This window comes from Cnephaeus nilssonii, assembly GCF_951640355.1.
Source record: "Cnephaeus nilssonii genome assembly, chromosome: 7".
In the NCBI taxonomy this organism is placed as follows: domain Eukaryota; kingdom Metazoa; phylum Chordata; class Mammalia; order Chiroptera; family Vespertilionidae; genus Cnephaeus; species Cnephaeus nilssonii.
This window is the reverse complement of record NC_137078.1, coordinates 92723120-92745526: the sequence shown is the minus strand read 5'-3', so window position 1 is coordinate 92745526 and position 22407 is coordinate 92723120. Positions and strand designations below refer to the sequence as shown.

Here is a 22407-nt window from a genome sequence, read left to right as displayed (position 1 = left end):
GGGGTGCTGGGAGGAGGGAAGGATGCTGGGAGGAGGGGAGGGACGCTGGGAGGAGGGGAGGGACGCTGGGAGGAGGGGAGGGACGCTGGGAGGAGGGGAGGGGCGCTGGGAGGAGGGGAGGGACCCTGGGAGGAGGGAAGGGGTGCTGGGAGGAGGGAAGGATGCTGGGAGGAGGGGAGGGACACTGGGAGGAGGGGAGGATGCTGGGAGGAGGGGAGGGGCGCTGGGAGGAGGGGAGGGACCCTGGGAGGAGGGAAGGGGTGCTGGGAGGAGGGAAGGATGCTGGGAGGAGGGGAGGGACGCTGGGAGGAGGGAAAGGACGCTGGGAGGAGGGGAGGGACGCTGGGAGGAGGGGAGGGGTGCTGGGAGGAGGGAAGGATGCTGGGAGGAGGGGAGGGGCACTGGGAGGAGGGGAGGGGCGCTGGGAGGAGGGGAGGGATGCTGGGAGGAGGGAAGGATGCTGGGAGGAGGGGAGGGGCGCTGGGAGGAGGGGAGGGACCCTGGGAGGAGGGAAGGGGTGCTGGGAGGAGGGGAGGGACGCTGGGAGGAGGGGAGGGTGCTGGGAGGAGGGGAGGGGCGCTGGGAGGAGGGGAGGGACGCTGGGAGGAGGGGAGGGACGCTGGGAGGAGGGGAGGGACGCTGGGAGGAGGGGAGGGGCGCTGGGAGGAGGGGAGGGGACGCTGGGAGGAGGGAAGGGATGCTGGGAGGAGGGAAGGGATGCTGGGAGGAGGGAAGGGATGCTGGGAGGAGGGAAGGGATGCTGGGAGGAGGGGACGATGCTGGGAGGAGGGAAGGGATGCTGGGAGGAGGGAAGGGATGCTGGGAGGAGGGGAGGATGCTGGGAGGAGGGAAGGGACGCTGGGAGGAGGGAAGGGACGCTGGGAGGAGGGAAGGGATGCTGGGAGGAGGGAAGGGATGCTGGGAGGAGGGAAGGGATGCTGGGAGGAGGGGAGGATGCTGGGAGGAGGGAAGGGATGCTGGGAGGAGGGAAGGGACGCTGGGAGGAGGGAAGGGACGCTGGGAGGAGGGGAGGGATGCTGGGAGGAGGGAAGGGACGCTGGGAGGAGGGGAGGATGCTGGGAGGAGGGAAGGATGCTGGGAGGAGGGAAGGATGCTGGGAGGAGGGAAGGATGCTGGGAGGAGGGAAGGATGCTGGGAGGAGGGGAGGATGCTGGGAGGAGGGGAGGATGCTGGGAGGAGGGGAGGACGCTGGGAGGAGGGAAGGGATGCTGGGAGGAGGGAAGGGGTGCTGGGAGGAGGGGAGGATGCTGGGAGGAGGGGAGGGACGCTGGGAGGAGGGGAGGGACGCTGGGAGGAGGGGAGGGTGCTGGGAGGAGGGGAGGGACGCTGGGAGGAGGGGAGGGACGCTGGGAGGAGGGGAGGATGCTGGGAGGAGGGGAGGGTGCTGGGAGGAGGGGAGGGGTGCTGGGAGGAGGGGAGGGACGCTGGGAGGCATCCACACGTGGCCACCACGGTCACTGCCCGTCGGGGCAGGTCATTGTGGGGGTAGAGCTACGTGTGTGAAGCACCTGGCGTGTGTGAACTCCTGGACGGCAGTTGTTCTCTTGTTGTTGCATAGAAAAGGCCATCACAAGAAAGAGGAATGAGATTTAACTTGTGGTGCCAAAGGATAAAACTGGTGTCCATAATAGAAACCCCGATAGTGGGGTTTTGACTCCAATCTAAGAAGAGTTTTCTAATCCCTGGCGCTGTCCTCAGTGAGCCTCCCATCGCTGGAGGGGAACAAGGAAGGATGGAGACCTCAGCTCAGGGTGCCGCTGGGAGGTGTGCGCAGAGCCTCTGAGGCCCTGGGATTCGAGATCCTCGCTCTGACGGCGGTCCGTGAGCACAACCGGGAAAATGAGGTCATTATTGCTTAAGAAAATTTAAACCAAGGCATCGGAAGCCCGCAAGAAAAGAGAATTAAGAGCTTAAAACTCGCTGATCCTCTGACAATCTGGTCCCGAGGGCGGCGACGGGACACCGGCTCACCCAGGAACAGAAGGAGCAGAGCGGCCCCCTGGCGCTCAGGGCCGGGCGGGTCTCAGCTGCGCCTCTGGGCTCCCGGGAGGCAGGTGGGGGGGAACAGGGAAGGGTGGGCACCTGGCCAGACCGTCCGTGGGGTCTTCTCCGCACAGCCTCCCACCCACCAGGCCAGGCCCGCTCCCAGGACGTGGGAAGAGGACCCACCAAGGAGGAGGCTGGTTACAGAGAGAGGGACGGCCTGCATTCAGGGTGACCCCAGGGAGGGGCAAGCCCGGCCTGTGCACAGTAGCTGGCAGTGCCACCAGGGGAGACAAGGTCCAGGCGCCAGGTCAGGGTCCCCCACGTCTAGCCCAGCTACGCTTCCAAGCTCGGCTCTGACAACCTGGCCGCCCTGAGCCACGGGCTCCCCTGAAGCTACCCTGGCCTCCTTGCACCCCACCTTTGCTCCTGCGGTCCCTGCCCCTCCCCCACACTCTAACTCCCTGCCTTCCAAACGCTTCTCTGTCTCCTCAGCTCACTGCCTGCACCAGCCACCTCCCTGAAATCCGAGGCCCCCAGCACCCCAGTGCCTTGGTGAGGAGACTGAGTCCCCACCATGACTGTGGGTCCCCCACCCACACCTGCATTCCCCATCTGTAAGATAAGGATCCCAACAGTGCCTAACGAATCGAGTTTTGTGAGGAATAAGCGGATATAGTAACAACCTTTGTAGGGCGAGGGATAAATGTTAGCTATGTCCTCATTGGTTGGAGGGACAAATACTTGTCTTGTGTTTCTGAATATTTCTCAGCATCCGAGGCCGTGTGAGATGAGGGGAATTAACGATGCGATGGTCGGAGGGGACGGGTGGTAGGGCGAAGGTGACAGGGTCCAACCGTGACCTAGCCGCCTCAGCCATGTTCACAACGCCATGTGCCAGGCTCTGGAAAGAGGCTCAAGAAGAGAAAGAGGACTGTCCATGCCATCATGCAGAAGTGGCCCCAAAATGGGAAGGCTATTCCCCCAAATCCCAGACGATTCCAGCCACGAGCCCGCCACCCACCACCCTGAAGCACGACAGAGGACAACCGGGACAAGGAGGAGCCGGTCCTGCCCGCCCAGTGGCACACGAGCTTCGGGAGTGGCCCCTGCAGGGTTGGTGCCGGCCAGTCTATAAACCACCCCCGGGAGCGCTGAGGCCACAATGGCACGCGGTATCGCATTCCTCAGGGCACCCGTGCTTCTGCCTGAGTCGGAGGTGAGCTTCCAGCAGCTGCTCTCCCCCCCGAGAGCGGGGTGCACCTGAGCTGGACACTTCACCTCTCTGGGCAGCAGTTCGGCGGCCTCAGCACTCAAATCCTGGCTTCCTGATGAGCTGTGAGAGGCCAGGTCTGAGCCCAGACAAGAAAGTCAGGGTCCCGCCTGCCGCTGGAGCCCACCATTGGAGGGGTCAGCCAGGGCACGGCCACGCCAGCAGGGCAGCGTCTCCAAGTTCCGCAGTGCCCTGGCTCACGCTGGCTCTGGGGCACACGGGGGGCGGGGGGGGGGGGGGCGGGGAGGCAAATACCCTAAGGACAACACCCAGAATTTGCTGGGGTGGGTTAGGACCATGGACCAGAGCATGTGCCGCGGCCATTTGGATGTAAAAAGGAGACACAAATGTATTTGGTCCCTGATGGTTCCAGGTCACGTGGATGTGCAATGGTTGGCCTTGACCGAGTGGCTGCTCTGTGCACCTTACACACATTATCTCTGGGGAAGAGCTATTGCTCCCATCTTAGGGATGGGAGGTCCCTCTCATCCCACACGTTCTTTCTCAGGGACCCCTGGAAACAAGAAGGCAACGCACTCGTTTCACCCACGTGAGGTTTATTCTCGAGCATTTAGGAAGTGCCCACTGTGCCAGCCATTATTCAGACATAACACAGAAGCCTGGGTCCAAGCTCTGGGGGAACCTGGGAGATGAGACACAGCCACGTGGGGAGCTAGAGCATGATGCCCGGGCAACATTACGTGAGCTCACATCCTCTCACATCCTCCCACACCAACCCCATCCCCGCCACGAGCACAAGGCGAAAGCAATGAGCTGGAATTTGCAGATGCCCGCTGTGACCACCAGATGGCGCTGTAGGCTGCTAAATCAGACTGGTCCTAGGAGACCAGCCGTAGGTCACCTTGGGTCATTTTTCTAGGGGGTGGCAGTGCCTGGCAAGCTAAACAGCTGGAGGGAAAGGAACCGAATGTGAGTATTTTCAGGCGCCCATGACTAGGTGGGTAAAAACCAGGATGCAGAGAACCTGGAGGGGACGCCAATCAGAGACCAGGACGAGGTGGTCACAGAGAGGGATCGCATACGCAAGCAAGCCCCCGACCTGCACCTCCCAGCGCCCAGGCCCTCCGGCCCAGCCCCGTGGGCGGCGCTAGTCCCTGCCCATGGTGTAGCCCTGGATGGCGCTGCTGAAGTAGGCCGGCGTGTTGCGCTCCGGGTGGAAGAGGATCAGGTAGCACTTGGGGCCGAAGTAGCCCAGGCTAATGCCCAGGAGGTTGAGCACCGTGACCAAGAGGTCCAGGAAGGTGACCAGCACGCCCTCGTAGACAGACATGAAGGTGCAGAGGCAGATGGAGGAGGTGAAGTAGAAGGTCATGCAGAAGGTGATGAACTTGGCCTCGTTGTAGTTGGTGGGCAGCTCCTTGCCCATGTAGGCGAAGCTGAAGCCGGCCACGGAGAGCAGCAGGTCCAGGCTGGTGTTGACCAGCAGCCCCTTGCGGTAGTTGGGGTTGCAGGAGAGGATCATGATCTTGGGGTCCCCGGGGTCGGCGCGGGCGGTGGGGCCGGTGGGAGTGAACAGCTGACTGGCTGTCACAATGGCCACCTTGAGCGCCGTGATGACCGCCACAAAGACGTAGGGCCCGTGGCAGCGCACCCAGTAGCCGTAGGCGCGCGGGAGGCGGCGGGCCATCTTGAAGACGCAGACGATCTGGAAGGAGCGCACGGCGATGCAGGAGATGCAGACGGTGAAGCAGAGGGTGAAGAAGGTCTGGCGGCAGAGGCACGTGGAGACCGTGGGCGGCCCCAGGTAGGCGGGGACCATCAGGTACGCCACCAGCAGCGATGCCAGGATCAGGAAGCACATGGGGCCCCCGGCTGAACGGACCATGGGCGTCTGGAGGTGCCTCCAGAATACGGCCAGGATGGCCAGGGTGCCGAGGAAGCCCAGGCCCGCCAGCAGGACCACAAAGGTGGTGGGTGCGTTGTGCCACTGGAGGAAGGTCAGTCGCCGCTTGAAGCAGGAGGTGTCTCTCCTGTGGGACCACTCGTTGCTTGGGCAGGGTTGGCAGTCAAACTCATCTACAAGAGCCCCCAGCGATTCCCGTCAGCCGAGCCCAGCCTCCCAGTACCCACATCCTCTGGGCCTGCACGGGGCCAGGCTCCAGGGATGGAGAGAGGGAGCGAAGGGCAACCCCTGCGGTCATAGCCAACACTCACCGAGACCCTTCTACCCACTGGCTCATCAAATGCTCACAGCAAACCCATTTCACAGATAAAGGAAACTGAGGCTCAGCCAGGGAAGCTCGCAAAGCCAGTACTTTACAGAGGCAGGATCTGGGCCGCAGTGTCCTTGACTCAGAGCCACACAACTGTAATTCCTTCCTTCCAAGACCTCCCTCGCTGGTGGGGGAGATATTCCACTATTCATTCAGAATTCATTCAGCAAATATGTTTTTGAGCACCACCCACTGTGATAGGCCCCCGAGACCACAGAGATGGCTAAGCCCCGCCCCCTGCCAGCAGGATCTCCACAAATTGGGAGAAAGGCCAATGAAATCACTGGACACCCTCTTGTTGGGCCGCTCCTCTACCCTGCCCTCCACACAATAAGTACTCTGATTGGCAGACAGATGCACCCATTTAATTTACTCATCAGTGAAGTCATGAAAAAAATACTTTGAGCCCCAGCTCCGAATTGTGCTAAACCCTAACATGGACAGAAAGGTGACATTGTGCCCCACCTCCCTGGAGTTTATGATCTATAGGGAGAGATGTTAGTTCATTCTTCTAATCAAGAAAATCATCCAGGACCTATTCACTGAGCAGCCATTGTACGCTCTGAACTACATTAGGCACTTAGGAGGCCAGAGATAGATCATATACAGGCCGTCCTCGGGTTACGTCGGACTCCACGTATGTCATTTCGTGTTTATGTCGCCATCTCCCATTTACAGTATTTATATAAAAAAAAAGTTCCGTCATTTCGACGTATGTACATATGTGCTTTATGTTTTTATTTATTTACCACAAGTAAAGGTGAGGAATTGTTATCTTTCTTTTAAACTTTTTTTTACTGTTTCACTTCATTACTGCTATGTATGTGCTCCACATGAGTGACGTAGGTGCTTATGTAGGTGGGTTCCGACTTACGGCGAAAATCGCGTTACGTCGCGCCGTAGGAATGGATCTCCGACATAACCCGAGGACCTACTGTACTGTCCCTGTCTTCCAGAAATGTCTCTTCTATTGGCAGAGCCATCCATCCATCCTTCCATCCATCCATCCATCCATCCATCCCCTGGTGGACACTCCCTGGCCTGACACCCTGGGCCGTGGACTATGTGTGTGTGGATCCAGATCAGTTTCAGCCCCACCTGGTTGGGTGCTGCTCCTCCTCCCTAAGCCACCTGTGCTGAAGATTTTTCTCTACACCACGTATTGGGGAGATACAGGTGGAGTCAAATATGGTCCCTGGCATTTGAACACTTACATTGCCTCAGGGAGACCAGCCAAATTGGGGAGGGGGGGCTGGAGACCCCTGGGGCCGGGCAAGGCAGGACAGGGATGCCAGCCTGTAAGCCGTACCTTCAGTTTTATTGAGGAAGGTGCCAGGGAGGCAGTCGAGACACTCAAAGCAGCAGGGGTGGATGCCCACAGACTTCTTCTTTTGCCCAGGTTGGCAGTCCTTGGAACACGTGGACACGGGGACCTGGAGGGAGGAGGGCACGAGACACTAAGCCCTCCTTCCCCTCGCTCTGAGGAACGCCCCACTCTCCCCCACTCACAGGATGCTCAGGGGAGGGAAGCCTGGCCCCTGTCTGGAGGGAGGGGAGGGGGTGCTGGGATCGCCATTAGAACCGGACCTTTGTAGGGACCCTTGGCTGCCCAAGACCTCACTGCGCCCGCCCAATGGTGGAGACAGACGCTAGGAGGCTGCTGAGAGGACAGGAGGTGGCTCTGGGGCTGCTGGCAGCCATCTTGTCTCCAGGGCAGAGAACACGCCCAGGAGGAACCTGAGAGGTGGAGAGAGTGAGACCCTGGATCCACCCGTGCCCGAAGCCTCACTTCTGCCCCTAGAGGTTTCAACGCTGCGAGACAGTAAATTAACGTTCTGTTACATCACTTTTGGTTACTGACAACAAAGAGTCTGAAAACCCTGCCTGCAGGGAGGGGCAGGTGAACAGGAACAGGCAGGCAGTGACCAAGTCTATTGTTTTTACTGCTGTATTTCTAGAACCTAGAAGAATACCTGGCACAGAGGAGGCCTCTAACAATTGCTTTATTAAGTGAATGAATTACAAGTAGGGGAAACAGTGAGAGCAATGGGATAGAGGAGGGGAGTGGAATGACCTGTGTGGGAAGAAGGCATTTCTGGGCCTGGCTGGGATTGAGATGCACAGGCAGAGGGTGGAGAGGGTGGAAGCCTCGGAGGGCTCATCCCTGGCACACTAACCATGAGGGGAGGTGGGAGGCAGCCATGGTTCTTGAGTATGGACAGGGCTGGATTAGATTCGGGTTGCATAAAAATCATTCTGATGATCGATGTTCCGAGAGTGCACAGAAGAAGGGCCAAGGGCCCAGATTGGGGGGGGGGGGCACAGCAGAACCACTCAACCCCGGGCCCCTCAGAGGTGCCCTGTCTTCTGTCCCCGCCACACCCCCTCCCGCATAGTCCCTCTAACCTCTGACATCACAGTGACAGCCAATAGTAAGTAAAGCCTAACTCCTACCCAGATAAACATGGAATCTCCTGCTAAAGTTCCTTTTAACCAATGTGTCATGCCTGGCCTTCAACAAAAACATGGCAAGGCACGCTAAAAGACAAAAACAAATCGCGGTCTGAAGAGAGAAACAAGCATTGGGATGAGACTCAGGGATGTCCAAGATTTGGGAATTATCAGACCAGGAATGTTAAATAACTATGATGAATAGGCTAAGACTCCGATTGAAAAAGTGGGCAACACACAAGGACAGATGGGTAATGGAAGCAGAGAAGTGGAAACTTCAGAAAGAATCAAAAGGCGATGCTAGGAATTTAAAAAACAACAGTGTGGTAACAGAAGTGAACAATGCCTCTGATGAGCTCACCAAGGAAAGAATCAGTGAGCTTGAAGATATTTCAGTAAAAACCTCCCCAACTGAAAAGTAAAGAGAAAAAAAAGAGTGTGTGTGTGTGTGGGGGGGGTGGGGGGGGGGAGAACAGAATATCCAAGAACGATGAACTATTACAAAAGGTACAACATACATATAATGGAATACCCAAAGGAGAAGAAAGACAGCAAGGAACAGAGGAAATATTTGAAGGAATATTGGCTGAGAATTCTCTAAAATTAATGACAGATACAGGAAGCTAAGAACACCCAGCAGGATGAGTACCCAAAAAATCTGCACCTAGGTATATCGTATTCAAAGCACACAAAAACCAGACAAAGATAAAAATCTCAAAACAAAAAAAAAGTCAGAGGGTGAGAAAATACCAACAAAATGGTTACTAGAGAAAAAGAAGGACATTTTATAATGATAATAGGGTCAATCTATTAAGAACATATAATAGCCCTGGACAGTTTGACTCAGTGGATAGAGTGTCGGCCTGCAGACTGAAAGGTCCCAGGTTCAATTCTGGCCAAGGGCACATGCTCAGGCTGCAGGCTCAATCCCCAGTAGGGGGTGTGCAGGAGGCAGCCAATCAGTGATTCTCTCTCCTCATTGATGTTTCTATCTCTCTCTTCCTCTCCCTTCCTCTCTCAAATCAATAAAAAATATATTTTTTAAAAAGAAGATATAATAATTATAAACATATCCTATCTAATAAAGAGGGAATATGCTAATTGACCCTCACACCATTGCAAAGATGGCGGCACCCACAGCCAATAAGGAGGGAATATGCTAATTGACTGTCCCACCCTCAAAGATGGCGGCTCCCACAGCCAATAAGGAGAGAATATGCTAATTGACTGTCACACCCTCAAAGATGGCGGCGCCCACAGCCACAAGATGGTGGCACCCAGTCCCCTCAGCCCCCCAGCTGCCCAGGGCCTGCCTGAGGTGCAGGCAAGCCTTAGATGGCGGCCGCCCAGACACCCAGGGCCGGCTGAGGCTCAGGTAACCAGGGCCGGCCAAGGCTTGCGCTGCTGGCAGTGGCAGCAGCAGAGGTGTGATGGGGTGTTGCCTTCCCCTGATTGCCGGGTCGCCTCCCGCCCCTGAGGGCTCCCAGACTGTGAGAGGGGGCAGGCCAGGCTGGGGAACCCCCGCTCCAGTGAATGAATTTTTATGCACCGGGCCTCTACTATACATCTAATAAGAGAGCCCCAAAATGATGCAAAAACCATCAGAATCAAAGGAGGAAATAGATGATTTACATATCATAATCCACAGTAGTACTTAAAGACTTCAATACCCCCTCTTGATGGTGGGTAGAACAATCAAACAGAAAATAAGTAAGGAAATAGAGGACTTGAACAGCACAATGACCTAAGTAGATCTAACAGACATATACAGGACACTCTGCTCAACAACAGAATACACATCCTTCTCAAGTTCATATGGGTCATTTTCCAGAGCAGACCAGGCATTTGACCACAAATTAAGTCTTAACAGGTTTTTTAAAGATAGCACACAAGTTATAAATGAAGTTAGAAGTGCAACACAGAAGGAAGACTGGAAAATTCACACATTTTTAGATGTTAAACAATGCTCTTAAACAACCTATGGATCAAATGAGAAATTGTAGGGGAAATTAGAAAATACTTAGAGATAAATGGAACTGAAAACACAGCAAAGCATGACCAAGGGGGAAATTCATAGCTACAAATGCTTATGTTCACCAATCAGAACATCGTCTAGATATACCACATCTTTACCCAGCCATCTATTGATGGGCAGTTAGGTTGCTCCCATAGCTCAGCTATCCTATATAATAAAGGCCTAATATGCAAATAGACCGAACGGTGGAACAACCGGTGGAAAGACTGGTCGCTATTATGTGCACTATGATGGGGGCAGACGCTCAATGCAGGAGCTGCCCCCAGCCCGCAGGCCCCAGGCCAGCCAAGGCGTGTGCCAGCGGGGGCTCCCCCCCCCCAATTGCCCTGCCAGTCGCCCCACAGAGGGAGGCAATCGGCGGTGGCAGTGGGGGGCAGGGCCGGCAAGCGGGTGGCACCAGGCCGGCCAAGGCAGATACCAGTGGGGGCCCCTCAATTGCCCCGCCAGTCGCCCCACAGATCGGCTCTGATCGCCAGCCAGGCCTAGGGACCCTACCCGTGCACGAATTTCATGCACCGGGCCTCTAGTTGTAAATAATGCTGCAAGGAGCATAGGGGTGCATGTATCTTTCTGAATGAGTGTTTTGGATTTCTTCGGATAAATACCTGTAAGTGGAATTGCCAGGTCATAAGGCAGTTCTGTCTTTAATTTTTTGAGGACCCTCCATACTGCTTTCCAAGGTGGCTGCACCAATTTGCAATCCTACCAGGAGGGCACCAGGGTCCCCTTTCCTCCACATCCTCACCAACACTTGTTGTTCCTTGACTTATTGGTGTAACTAGCTTAGATGAAGTCATACTGGAGCAGGGTGAGCCCTCCTCTAAGCTGATGAATGTCCTTACAAAAGGGAGAGACATGGAGACAGACACACCCACAGGGAGAGCACAGGTGAAGAAGGCAGAGGTCAGGGTGATGCTGCCGAAGCCACGGAAAGCCACCAGGAGCCAGGAGAGAGGCATGAAATCGATTCTGCCTCCCAGCCCTCAGAAGGAACTAACCCTACCAACACCTTGATCTTGGACTTCCAGCCTCCAGGACTGCGAGACAATACATTTCTGTTCTCTTAATTATTTTTTAATCCTCACCCAAAGATATGTTTTTATTGATTTGAGAGAGAGAGTGAGAGAGAAACATCAATCAGTTGATTCCTGTACATGCCTCCACTGGGGATGGAACCCACAACCTGAGTATGTGCCCTGATCAGGAATCGAACACCCAACCTTTTGGTGAATGGGATGATGCTCCAACCAACTGAGCCACCTGGCCAGGGCTACATGTCTGTCCTCTAAGCGCCCCCTCCCCTCCACCCCGCCCCCAGCCAGTCTGTGGTAGTGTGTTAGGGCAGGATTAGCAAACAAAGACACCAAACCAATTTACTCCATGAAAATCCCCAAGGAGCTTGGAACCAGCAGCTCTGGAACTGGGGATAGAGTGTGAGGCAGGAGGGGCGTAATGGGGTTTTCCAGGAGCTTTGAGGTCCTTTGATCCCCTCCGCCACAAGGCTGGGTTTCCACCCCTCCCCACAGCAGCAGAATTCTGACAGCATATTATCTGAGGAGGATTAAAAATGAAGCTTTAGGTTGACAGCTGTCAGACACATTTAAAGGCATAGCTACCAAACCCTGAGTACTAATTGACAGGATGTAGCCTGAATGCTGTATAGAGGGAACCTCCACCACAGACATGCTGTGTGGCCTTAGGCAGGTCATGCAACCTCTCTGTGCCTTGGGTTTCCTAATAAGATAGGAGAATGGTTGCACCTATTGCCTAGGTTTGACATGAGAATTGAAGTCCTTGGCACACACGTGAATATTTACTCTGCAGAGGTCCTGATCCCCAGGGTCCCAAGGAGCCAGAAAGCCCTGAACGTCCAGCTCTCAATCACTGGTGTAAGGACAGGACCCCAGACAGGACACGCACAAATAGAGATCCCACGAGCTACGGGACATGAATCTCCGGTGTCCTCCTTGATAAAAAGGGCCCTGGCCATTCCAGCATAGTCCCTGCCCAGGCCCCTGAGAGCTGACCGTGCCGTCGGGGGTGTGCCAGGAGACTCCGCGGACGTCCTTCAGCTGCCGCTGCGCGGGGTAGTAGGAGGCGATGGTCTGGAACGGGTTCTGGCTCACGTTCCATTGCCACTGAATGACTTCCAGGGGCATGGGCAGGTCCCCGGACTCATCGAAGAAGATACGGTGGCCCAGGAGGGTGAAGTTGACCTTCCTGATCTCCTGGAGCAGCTAGAGGGGCCAGACAGCAGGGAAGTGGAGCTGGCATCAGAGGTTGGGCCGGACCTGGGAGCAGTCCCATCCCACTCGCCTTGATCTTCACATCTGTGAAATGGGGCCCCAGGACTTTGTAAATGTGGCGTTTGGGAGGCAGTGGCTGAGAGCTCTGGCTCTGGACTCGGATACCTCTGGGTTTAGGCCACTTGCTATGAGGCCTTGGACCTGTCACTTAAGCTCTCTGAACCCATTTTTTCTACAAAATGAGAGCAACAGAAACCCTATCTTCTGGGCTGTGAAGCAATAAATAAGGTAATCTATGTTGGGGGCTTAGAACAGTGCCTGAAAATAGTAAGTTTTCACCTCCTATTGAGTATTTGATAATATCCCTTTTCTCTGAAAGTCCCCTTGGCCATCCCTCTGGAACCTAGTACCTGGGGACCAGAGTCCACGCCCGCTCTCACCTGTAAGAGCTGCTGGAATCTCCCCGCCCTCCAGGTCCTGGCAGTCTCCCCCCTCCATCCCATCCCTCTCAGACAAGGGGACAAACTTGGGGCTGGGAATTCTTGGGCCTGAATCCCATCCTGGCTCTGTCCTCAATTTGCTGTGTGACTTTGAGCAAGTCGTTGAACCTCTCTGGTCTGATGCTGAAAGGGCTTCCAACTTAATCTGGCTCCTAGATTTTTTTCCTCCATAAATAGGAGAGGCTATTGGGGTACATGTTGGGGGCCTAGAGCTCACCTCACCTTGGGGACTGGCAGGCAGACAGGTAGACAAGGGAGTTGGTCCCTAGCCTTCTCCCCAAAGAGGTTTTCAGGCTCAGGCTGCTGCCCTTCCCCTACTTCAATCCTGCCCCCACCCCCCACCCCCACCCCGAATAGCTGCCATCCTGACTTCCTGCTGCACTCAGCAGGGACAGATCTTATTAGCTGCCCTCGTCCCCTCCTAGGATGAAGGTCTCATCCTCTCACAGTGCTCAGCCAGGGCCCGGCGCATAGTGGGTGCTCAGCAAATGGGACTGGACAGCCTGGTTGCTATAATCGATGCTCTTTGGTCTCCACTATCAGGGGAGGAAAGAAGTCGACTGGTCCTTCATCACAGCTACTGCCAGCCGTGGCTGGGAGAACGCCTGGAAGGAGAAGTGGGAAAACCACAGGGGAATGGGCCAGACCTGGGTTCAAAGCCACGGGTTGCCGTTTACCACTAAGCAATCATGGGCAAACCACGTACCCTCCCCATCCCTGTTTCCCTGCTTGTAGGTTATCCACCTCATAGGATGGCCGCGAGGTAAGGTGGGTGTATACTGGGTACTCAAAACACAGTAAAGCACCCATGATAATTTGTATGTTATTAATGCAGCAGGGCACATAGTAAAATAGTGTTTTACCAGCTGGCACCAGAATTCCTTTTCAAGAATAACTGCATTACACACACACACACACACACACACACACACACACACACACACTTAGGGCTGCAAGGTTAGACTGTGAGGTTATGGGGTAGAGAGGCACAAATAAATAGAATAGAGTGGGGATTTTTAAAGAACTAACTAAATTGCTCAGTTAATGAAGTGGCCGGGTATTTGGTGAGGGGTGGGTATCTAGAAAGTGAGGAAGGGGAAAATAAAGAGGGGCCAGGGACAAGAGTTGGGGGATTGGCTGAGCCCCAAACTGAAAACCCCAGGGAATGCGCTCAGCACAGCGAGGTCTGGTAGCAAAGGAGAAAGTGCACATCTCCGCTGTGAAACCCTCCAGCGCATCCTCAGTAAAGCCTCCTCCGCCGGGGGCGTGGTGGTGGAGGTGTGTGTGAGTCAGAAAACACAGACTTAAACTCTGAATCAAGGTGACGCAGACCTGGGCAGTGATCCCTAAGCCGGAAGCGGGGCCCGGAGAGCTGATGGGAGCCCACAAGCCCATTCCCCAGCCCCCCCCCCCCCCACCACCACCACCACCCTGGAGCAACCACGGGGGACCCTCCCCTCCTTGCAGGTTTGCTCCTACAGAATTTTACCTGAACCTCCAGACGGACTGACCGTCGTGGATGGTGAGGAATAACTTAAGGAAGAGGGACATTTGTTTTGGCACCATGTCCCATGGCCTCTCCACCCATTGGCCCAGAACCCACTAGAGATGGAGAGACAAGTGCTGGAAGGGGCGGGGCTTCCCTGCGCTCTCCATGGCAACCAGAGACTCTGCGCCTGCTCCGTGGCGCTGGCTTTCCTCACCCGCCAGGGATAGACCGTCTCCTTGGAGCAGTGCGTCTGGCTGCAGCCCAGGAGGCTGTGCAGCGCGTGGGCCACGGCATAGACGGCAGAGTACACGCTGTAGGCCACGCGCTCGCCGGAAAGCGTGAGGATGGTGTTGAAGGACTCGATGGTGTCCAGGCAGGTGTCGCACTCCTGGTTGCAGGTGGCCCTCCGACTGGTCCTGTTGGACGCCGGCCTCCTGGCCTGAGCCCGGCGCACACGAAACTCGCTGAAGCCCGGGATGGACACGCTCTGGGTGGTGATGCCCAGGAAGGTGCCCGTGCGGCTCAGCTCGGTGAGGTTGTGCAGGGCCAGGTCGATGGCCCAGGACTCCGAGGCGAGCCACACGACGCCGGTGACGTTCCGGCGCAGCACCTCGTGGAAGAAGTTGTGCAGCGCCAGGTCCGGCGAGAACACGACCACCACGCGCGCCGAGCTGTGCCGCAGCTTGTCCACCACGGCCTCCAGGCGCCTGCGCTCCTGCGGCGTCACCACCTGGCTGGGCTGCGGCGTGGGCAGCGCCTCGTGCAGGGCGATGCAGATGTCGTGGCGGGCCAGGCGCTCGCGGAGCAGCTGGCTGTTCCCGCGGCCGTAGTCGTCGCCGCTCACGAGCACCACGATCCAGTTCCAGCGGAAGTGGAGCATCAGTTGCACCATGGCCTCGATGTGGTGGTCTGCGCCGGGCACCGTGCGCAGCACCGCCGGGAAGCGCTGCTTATCGCGCAGGTCGTCGCCGATGGCGCTGTAGGTGACCTGCCCGAGGGGAGGGGGCCGTTTCAAACTGCAGTCCACCTCCTCCCACTTCCGCCCGTCCATGACATGTCCCATCTCCCTTACCCTGTTGGTCTTTTCCTTTTATCCACTGCCCTTCTCAATCTCTAACATCCTAAACCACTTATTTATTTACGTTTACTGTCTGTCTCTCCCCGCTAGAAGATAAGCTCTAAGTTCCCATCTGTATCCGCGGAGCCTACAGCAGTACCTGGCATAGTAGGTGCCCAGTAAATATTTGTTAAATGAATGAAAGAATGAGTTCAGTACCGGAGTAGATGTTTCACATAAGAATACGAACATTTGCCCTAGCTGGTTTGGCTCAGTGGATAGGGCGTCGGCCTGTGAACTGAAAGGTCCCAGGTTCGATTCCTGTCAAGGGCACGTGCCTGGGTTGTGGGCTCGATCCCCAGAGGGGGACTTGCAGGAAGCAGCCAATCCATGATTCTCTCTCATCATGGATGTTTCTATCTCTCTCCTTCTCCCTTCCTCTCTGAAATCAATAAAAATATATATATTTTAAAAAGAATACGAACATTTACTGAGCACCTACTATGTGTCATACCCTGTGCTAGATGCTTTACATAATAAAAACAACAGCAAAGGCCCTAGCAGGGTAGCTCGGTTAGAGTGTCGATCTGATACACCAAGGTTGCTGGTTTGATCTAGGGTCAGGGCACATACAAGAAACAACCAATGAATGTGGAACAAATCGATGTTTCTCTCTCTCTCCCCCTTCCTCTCTCTATCTAAAACAGCAAAAATTACAGAATTTGTAACTACCTACTGTGTGCCAAGTCCAGGGCTAGCTACTGTTTAATGAATAGATATTTTATGCCATTTCTGGACTAGGCACTGTCCATCCTGGTGATGATAACGGTGATAATAATAGTAATACCAACAGCACTTTCTTGAGGACCTGCTATGCGGCAGGCTCTGTGCTAGGCAACTAACTACGCAGGATAATATTGAGCATTTTCTGAGTTTCCATTCTTGTGCAAGATGCTCTACATCAGCAGTCGCCAACCTTTCGGACCTCGCAGACCACCAGTGGTCCACGGACCACCGGTTGGCGACCGCTGCTCTACATAACAGGAACATTATTGACCCCCCTCCCCCTACTGTGTGCTAAAAACTCTTGCATAGGTTAAATGCTTTAATCTTCAGACAGTCCTGAGATAGAACGCTTACCATCTCACTTTGCAGCTGGGGAAACTGAGGCTCAGAAGGCTTAAGAGACTGGCTCAATGGGCACGACTCAGAGCCAAGACACACACCCAGGTGTCTGCCCCCAAAGCCTGAGCTCTCAACCGAGAGGCCAGGCTGCTTGCCCAGGATCGGGGTTGATGTCCTGCTTCCGCTCTACCCACCCACGTTCACCCTGTGACGGGTGTGGGGAAGTGAGCCCTCTGGACAGCCACCCCGCTGTCCCCTGCCAGCCCCTCTCCCAGGGCCCAGGGATCTCACCTGTGGGAGGAGAAAGAGGGAGAGGAAGTGGGCCACAGTCATGGTAGACTCAGAGTTTTCGGGGCCGATGACGGCCACGACGCGGGGCACGTAGCGGCTGTAGTCCTCCTGGATGGGCAGGAGATGGTTCTCCTGCGCCAGGAAGTAGAGCACGGGCTGGATGTTGTTGGAGACGTAGCAGACGTCCACCATCTCGTAGCCCAGCCGCACGCCGGGCAGCAGGCTGCTGTGGTTGTTGATCTCCTCCACCGCAAAGTGCATGGCCTGCATGAGCTTGTAGCCCAGCGCCTTCACTTCGTACCTGGAGGGCCGCAGTGGGGTGGGAGGCGGGTCCAGAATGAGAGGGGCGGGCAGGGGAACCAGCCTGCTGGTTCTACACGCCGAAGGAGAGCCAAGCAGGCCTTGCCCAAGAAAGAGACACTCCAGAAGGTTCCGGCATTTTTACCACCTCATTGTCTCTGGGCCGCATCTCTAGGATCATCATCCCTATGACCACCTCTGACACTAGATCTCTGTAGCCACCGTCAGTCACTGCCATTGCCACCCCGACCGCCATCGCTCTGGACTCTGTCACCGCTCTACCAATGTCCGCCAGTGTGGCCACCATTACCCACTATAACCTCCATCATCACTATCACCACTGTCACCATCATCACCTACTATTCCTGTTACCAATATCATTGCCACTGCCACCACATGTCTGTGATCACCATTCCTAATACTATCATCACCACCACCACCATCCTCACCACCACCATCACCACCATCAATATGACACCATCACATCATCACCACCAACACCATCAGCAGCATCACTATCATCATCACCACTATCATCTCTACCACCATCCTCACCACCACAATTATCACCATCCTCACCACCACCACCACCACCATCACCACCACCACCACCATCACCACCACCACCACCATCACCACCATCATCACCACCAACAACACCATTAGCATCATCATTATCACCATCACCACTATCATCACTACCACTATCACCACCATCATCACCACCATCATCACCACCATCACCAACTACAACAGCATCATCACTATCACCACTATCATCCCTACCACTGATCACCATCACCACCACCACCATCACCATACTCTTCACCATTTTTATTACACCAGCATTACTGCCATCACCATTGTAAACATCACCATCATCACTTCCATGACTGCCATCACTTCACTGACTCCCTACCATTAGCACAGGTGTCAGAACATCTAACGTCATGCTTCGTACCGTCCCTGTGCCATCACCCTCACCCTTCTCAAGCCAGCATCTAATCTTCCCCAACATCATAGAAGTCGGTGTTCAGTCATCTTTTGCACTCCCCTTCCTCTCTCCCTCTCTCCCAGAATGCCTTTACCCTCTCTGCACAAGGTCACCATTTTACAATCCCAGGCTGGCTCCAGAAGATGGCCCACCCAATCTCTGAGGGATGCTACCACCCCCAGGGGCTCACAGGGAGGGCAGAGAAAATCCCCTGCAGTCCTGGTAGTGCCCCGCCCACCTCCCCACAGCCCTGGAAACAGGCAAACTGTCCCCTCAGTCTGAGAAGCTGCTGTAGAAGAACCACATTCTGCCTCCAAAGTTAGGACACCTGGTGTCTCAACGGGGCCTCAGCGTGGACTCACCGGGAGTCCCCTAATTGCCAGAGGGGATGGGGTGGTTTTGGTGGTCTCTGAGACATGGCCTTATGCTCTCAAACATCCTATAACTCCTTATAGTAAGAGACATGGCATTGGGACAACCCAGGTCTCAGAGTTTCAGAACACAATGCCCCAAATTTCAGAACCATGGACTGTGTGGGGCCTTCCTGGGGGCCAGCGAGGTGGATCCAGGATGGGGATTTGGCAATGAATGAGGAGGAGCTTTCTGATCCCCCAAACTCAGCCTGGCCTCCCAAGGACCACAGGACCAGCCCCGGCTCCCACCCACCCTCCCCACCATGTCCAGCCTCCCACCGGAGACTCACTCCTTGCACTTGGGCACCTGCAGGAAGTTGAGGTGGACGATGCCCTTCACGTTGGCATGGAGGGTGAAGAGGCCACCCAAGAGGTAATCCCCCGCCAGGCTGAAGTCTGAGTTCTCAGCCGGCGCAGCCAGGGCCTGGAGCAGAAAGAACAGGGAGCAGACCACCCTGACCTGAGGTCCCATGGCTGGGAAGTGGGGTCCCCAGAGGTCGCTCTGCCTCACCAGAGAGCTGGCCGCTTGACTCCAAGGGATTTGCACAGACATTTACATAGTGACGGTCCTGCCACTGTCCGGGGTGGGGAAAGCACCGGGGACAGGTGGAGAGGTCAGAGGGCTCGGGGAGCGGGGGGAGGCCGGAATGCGGAGGACCCCTCTTAGGGACCTCGGGGCCTGGGGGGTTGGAAAGGACCCTCTTTGGAGGTAGAGGGAGCATGTCCTGCCAGCTGGGCCCTGGCCTTCTGCCTCGTGGCTGAGGACAGGTGGCATCCCCTGATGTTCAAACATCTGGCAGTAAAGGACACAGGAAATCAGCCAGCACACAGAGTAGGTTGGCAAATGGAGCCCTACCTCAGAGCCTGACCAAGGGGCCTGGCCTGTGGTGATTAAATGGCATCTGGGCTAGAGCAGGTGTCCCCAAAGCCGTAGCCATTGTCAATAAGAACCAGGCGCCGTGCTGAGTGCTTGTCATTCTCCATCTCTCTCTCTCTCTCTTTTTCAAATTGATTTCAGAGAGGAAGGGAGAAGGAGAGGGAGATAGAAACATCAATGATGAGAGAGAATCATTGAACAGCTGCCTCTTGCACACTCCACACTGGGGATCGAGCCTGTAACCAGGGCATGTACCCTGACCGGGAATCAATCGAACCGTGACCTTCCGGTTCACAGGTTGATGCTAAACCATTGAGCCACACCGGCCGGGAAGTCTCCATCTCTCTTAATGCTCATGAAAACTAGAAGTGTTACTAACCCTGGTTCACAGATGAGGAAACTGAGGCACAGGGAGGTTAAGAAACTCCCCCTGTGCCAAACCACAGAGCTGAGATTCAAATCACACGCCAGACTCCAGGGTGGTTTCCCCTCAACCCCATTCAAGTGTAAAGCGAGTCAGGACAGCTGTGTGATGCCCCAGGCTGTGCCAGCCCGAGAGGAGATAAGGAGTGGGGGGCAGAGGGGGCAGGACCTGTGCCACAGCATGGGGGGAGGGGCAGTGACCATGAGCACAGGAAATTTCTATTGTTACCATGTTCTGAGAGCTCACTGCTGAGCACTCACCATGCTCCGTCATCCCATTTTATTCTCACTACCTCGTCTGTTTCCCCATTGAGCAGATGAGGAGACTGAGATTCAGAGAGGGACAGGAACTTATTCAAAGCCACAGAGCAGGCTTGTGGATTGAAGGAATCCAAGACTGAAACAGGGGCTGATGGGAGTGGTGGCAACCAAGCAGCTCCAATGTGGAAGGCACACGGGGCCCCCGGACAGGGAGAGCTTCTTAGTGTGGGTGTCGGCATGGACGGAGGAACCCCCTGAGGACCAAAATCTGAAGGAGCAACGGACAGAGGGCAGACGTCTCGGCTTCCGGTCCAGCTCTGTGGCAATCAATGCCCTTGGGCAGGCAGGCCCCTCCCCTTCTCTGGGCCTCGTTCCCCTCCTGTAAAATGGACTCACATGTAGGGGCAGGGGTCCTTTGGAGAGTCTGATGAAAGCCCTGGACGCTAATGTAACACCTGGAACATGCAGCTGAGCATCCGAATCCAGGGCACCGCCAGGCTTGGGCTTTGTCCACAGACCCCACACTGAGACGCCCTGGGCTGGGCGAGAGTCTCTACGGTCCTCTGGCCTTGACATCATCTGAGAGGCAACTGGATGTGGCTGAGTCACTGACCGCCCTGAGGGCAGGTGCCTGGGACACTGTGTCACCCTGACTCTCCTTCAGGGCTGCACACACAGCCCATGCCCTGGTGGCCCAGTCCAGGGCCTGAGGTCCCCATGCTCACACTTGTGTGGCCACTGGTTGCCACGGTGACAGAGAGCCATGACAAACTTATGCAAAGTACATGGGGTGGGGGCCGCTGTGGAAATGGGGGGCCCTGGAGAAGCTGCCCATTGCCTTGCGTCTGCTCCTCCGAGCTGCTCAGGGAGAAGTGGGGCTGGAGGGGCTGCCCTCACTATCCTTCCTGCCTTCCCCTGGAGCACAGGAGGAACCCCCAAGAGGGGCCTGACCCCAGGGCCTGGGGGCTGCGTCAGTCCTTCCCCACCCTGCTCACCTGTTTCTTTCCTACCAGAGCTCCCTCATCCAGGACAAAGCCAGGCAGCTGCAAACCCAGCTCCAATCTGGCTTAGGGTGCGGCAGGGAAGACCTCCCCAAAGAAGGTCTGGGAGATGGGCCCCCTGGGCCAGCTGACTTGGTTCAGACACTTCGGAGGAGGGGCACCGGGGAGGCCTCAGAGCCGCTTCTCAGGGGGCCCAGCCTGTGAGAGGGTAGAGGTTGGGGATCTAAGGGTCAGCTGAGGCCTGCGGGAGAAACTCCACTTGAACCCAGAGACCCACTTCCGCCTCCTCACCACGCTTGGCTGGGTGACCTCCAGCAGGCTGTGTCTCAACAGAAAAGGATCTGGAGGTTCCAAAATGACCACAAGATCAAGAAGAGCCCAAGGGAAGGGAAGCCACCTGCATGGAGCCTCTGCGATGCTTTCAAACATCATTACGTCTGCTCAGCACAGCTGTGGGAAGGATTTTGTCCCCATTGTACAGATGAGGAAACCAAGGCTCAGGAGCCTAATGCCTTCTATGGAAGGCCTAATAGAGGCCAGAGGTGGACCAACTAGCTCAAGGTCATCCTGCTAGTTAGTAGGAGGGCCGGGGGTAAACCCTGGTCTGTGGACTTCACAGCTCATGCTCCTTACCACCTGCTCCACCAGGTCCCCGACTTCCAGCTGCTGCTCTACCACTGCCATTTCACCCTGCCCTCCCGCACCTGGCACCTTCGTCTTCATTTAGCTAGGGCAGGAGGTAGCTCCAAGCCACTGCTCACTCCATTCCCTCTGCCTTCCCTCGTCTCCCAGACCAGGGGGCTGGTGGCTCCTGAGAGCCCAGTACCCAACCAGGTGCCCAAGGCCTCTTTGCATGGTCGCCACAGTAAGTCCCCGTGTCCGCGCCGGCCCAGGAGTCTCTTCATTTCCCTCTGTGACCGGGGCCCAGCTGCAGGTCCGGGCTTGGAGCGTGAACCATTTGACTGAGGCCGGACGTCCGCACCCCCCCTGTTCCAGAAACGGCCGGTCAGGCATGAACTCTAAGGAAATGAAGGTCACCTGTGCCAGCTCCTAGCTGACAGGCTGACTCGGAGCTCCTGGGGGTCCAGGGGAAGCATTAGGGTGCAGACCCACCCTCTTCACAGAATCAAGCCATTTCCATTCATTCCCCCACCACACGTCCATCCTGTTCCTGTGTGGTCTGTCCGGAGGCCAGCGTAGTAAATAGATCCACCGGTACCTGAACGCAGCCTATGTGCCCAGCCCTGTGCTCAAGGCTTTATTTTTGCCTTAAGCCCCATCCATTGCTTCCGTGCACCTAGATTAGCACACTTTGTTGTTGTTGTTGTTGTTAATCTTCACCCAAGGATATTTTTCCACTGATTTTTTAAAAGAGTGGAAGGGAGAGGGAAAGACAGAAACATCAATGTGAGAGACACATTCATGGTTACCTC

The 22407-nt window shown here is 55.8% G+C and overlaps 1 protein-coding gene across 1 annotated transcript; it reads right to left on the bottom strand.

The window, feature by feature from the left end:
• Positions 1-4385: 4385 nt before the first annotated feature.
• TAS1R2 (taste 1 receptor member 2) lies at positions 4386-19081 on the bottom strand (the record flags this gene model as incomplete). Its single annotated transcript, XM_079778035.1, has 6 exons — positions 18703-19081; positions 16706-17006; positions 14447-15220; positions 12025-12234; positions 6821-6944; positions 4386-5314 (listed from the first exon to the last, which is right to left on the bottom strand). Exons 1-6 carry the CDS (start codon positions 18963-18965, stop codon positions 4386-4388), a joined length of 2601 nt encoding a protein of 866 aa, XP_079634161.1. The 5' UTR covers positions 18966-19081.
• Between the last annotated feature and the right edge of the window lie 3326 nt (positions 19082-22407).